Source organism: Babylonia areolata, chromosome 1, assembly GCF_041734735.1.
Source record: "Babylonia areolata isolate BAREFJ2019XMU chromosome 1, ASM4173473v1, whole genome shotgun sequence".
NCBI lineage: Eukaryota > Metazoa > Mollusca > Gastropoda > Neogastropoda > Buccinidae > Babylonia > Babylonia areolata.
The window spans coordinates 75,754,218-75,756,660 of record NC_134876.1 but is presented as its reverse complement, the minus strand read 5'-3'; the positions used below and the strand labels follow the sequence as shown (position 1 = coordinate 75,756,660).

The following is a 2,443-nucleotide window of genomic DNA, read 5'->3' as shown; positions in this document are numbered from 1 at the left end:
AAAAGTGGAAAAATTGAAGTCAAGGAAGATGCAGGGAAAGGAGGCTATTTTGGGAAGAGGTGGGTTTTAAGACCAGACTTCAAAGAGCTGAGTGTGGAGACCTGACGAAGCGAAAGAGGAAGTTCATTCCAATTGCAAGGTCCAGAGACAGAGAAATAAACGGCGGCCAACAGTCGAGTGTTTGAATCTAGGTGTGCGTAAACAGAGTGGATCCGAAGCCGATCGTAGAGAGCGAGATGAGTGTAGAGGTGAAGGCAGCCACAGAGATAGGAAGGGGCAGATTTGTGAATACATTTATAACATAGAGTGCTGATCTTGTACTTTATTCTGTGTGAGACAGGTAGCCAGTGGAGATGTTGCAGAAGATGAGTGATGTGCTCAGATCTTTTCTTTCTGAGGACGAGTCGGGCAGCGGAGTTTTCTCTGCTCCTCAAAGGTGGCGACTGACACCAGAGCGTATCTGGTGCGCCATGCTGAGCGGTCAGAGGCTAAGGCTTCCCATGAGTTCGGGTAGATGCCACAGCGCTTGAGGGAATTCTTTAGGGAATCTTTGTAGCGCTTCTTCTGGCCCCCATGGGAGCGCTTTCCTGCAGACAGACCTCCCTAGCAGTGTCTCTCGTCGGTTATGCGGACATGTCCGGTCCACCGGAGCTGAGACCTTGTCAGTAGAGCGTAAATGCTTTCCATCCCGGAGTTTTGAAGGATCTCTGTGTCAGAGATATGTCAGCTGATGTGCAAACATTTATTCAGGCAACGCAGATGGAAAGACTTTTGTTGTTTTGCGCGGTAAGTATACCTTGCAGGTTTCTGATGCATACAAGGGCAGAACGATTGCTCGATAGACCTATAGCTTAGTTTTGAGGCTAAGTCCTCGATGGGTCCACATTTGCTTGGAGTCTGCCGAAGGCTGCGCTAGAGCGTGCGATACGAAGGTGACTACCTCGTCTATCGTGGCCGACATAGACAATACAATGCAATACAGTACAATACAAAACAATACAATACAATACTATACTGACACTGAACAAAAACAGCACATTAAATAAAGTGGGCGTCGAGAATGCCATTTGTATTTTGGGTCTAAGGGGATTCGAACTCACAAACATTGAATGCGAACTCAGCGTTAGAGGAGCGCAAGTGCTGTGATTTTTTTCCCCCTTAACATTCTAACCTGAATTTCGTTTCCAGGCTACGACTCCCCACCGACCCACCCACCCCACACCCCTCTGCTCCACAGTCCCCCCCCCCCCCCCCCCGCACATCCCCCCCACTCCGCCGCCCCCCGCCCCATTCCCTCCCCCCCCCCCACACACACACACTTCTCCTCCCACAACCCCACGCCTCTTCCTTCTCCTCCTCTTCCTCTTCCAATTCACCCACAGCCCCTTCAGTATGGGGGGGGTGGGGGGGGGGTTATCGAAAAGTCAACAAGGAAGTGTACAGAATAGTTTAAAAGCCCGTCATCTCCAAGGATTGTAGCGAAGACTCATCCCTACCTTGAACAACGCAACCTCCGTCTGACCAAGGCCCAGGTCCCTGATTAACTTGATCTTCAGTGCGAAACTCTGCAAGGACTGGAACTTCGTCTATCTCTGCTGCGTGTCTTTTGTGGCCCAACATGAAAATGGTCAGTAATTCAGGATGATCAGTGAACTTGTTTTTTTCTTTTTCTTCTTCGTCTTCAAGCCCAGAATACTTTGCTTCTGGATGCACAATGTTTATTAGTGTTTTTATTTTCTGTGTGTGTGTGTGGGGGGGGGGGGATATGTGTGTGTGTGTGTGTGTGTGTGTGTGTGTGTGTGTGTGTGTGTGTGTGTGTGTGTGTGTGTGTGTGTGCTTGACAAAAGCATTTTCAACATTAGAAATGGTTCATACGAAACTCAACTTGATCTCTCAGTACTGTTTGGATACTTTCGATGCATTCAGTAAACCTTTTAATCGTTTTTTAAATAGTTGAACAAAACAGTTAATTTAACAAGATCCTCAGACTGCTCGTACTCCTCTTGACTGAGACTATTCGTTGATCTGTGCACTTGCGCGAGCTGGTGTGTGTGTGTGTGTGTGTGTGTGTGTGTGTGTGTGTGCGTGCGTGTGTGTGTGTGTGTGCGTGTGCGTGGGTGTGCGTGCGTGTGTGTGTGTGTGTGTGTGTGTGTGTGTGTGTGTGTGTGTTTGATATGAAACAAATCGTCAATTAATCAAAACAATATATGGACTTGTCGGTGCTGGAAACATAGAAATGCGTTTTTAATTAAAAAAAAAAAAAAAAAAAAAACTTTAGCAAGTTCATGTCTCTTTCTCTCTCTGTCAGGTTAGTATTGTTGATATCACTCATGGAACAAAAGAATTTTCACGTCTTTGTTGTGGGTTTTTTTTTTCTTTTTTTTTCTTCTCTCTCTGTCAGGTTTGTATTGTTAATATCACTCATGGGAAAAAAAAGGCATAT

At 46.5% G+C, this 2,443-nt stretch overlaps 1 protein-coding gene across 1 annotated transcript in view; it reads left to right on the top strand.

Annotated features, from left to right (window-relative positions):
- The first annotated feature begins 1,495 nt into the window (after window positions 1–1,495).
- The window catches only part of LOC143293579 (uncharacterized), a 4,327-nt gene continuing 3,379 nt past the window's right edge, over window positions 1,496–2,443 (top strand). The window contains exon 1 of the mRNA XM_076604622.1: window positions 1,496–1,627. Within this exon, the coding sequence (XP_076460737.1) occupies window positions 1,619–1,627 (9 nt within the window). The 5' untranslated portion in view covers window positions 1,496–1,618. The remainder of the gene's footprint in view (window positions 1,628–2,443) is intronic.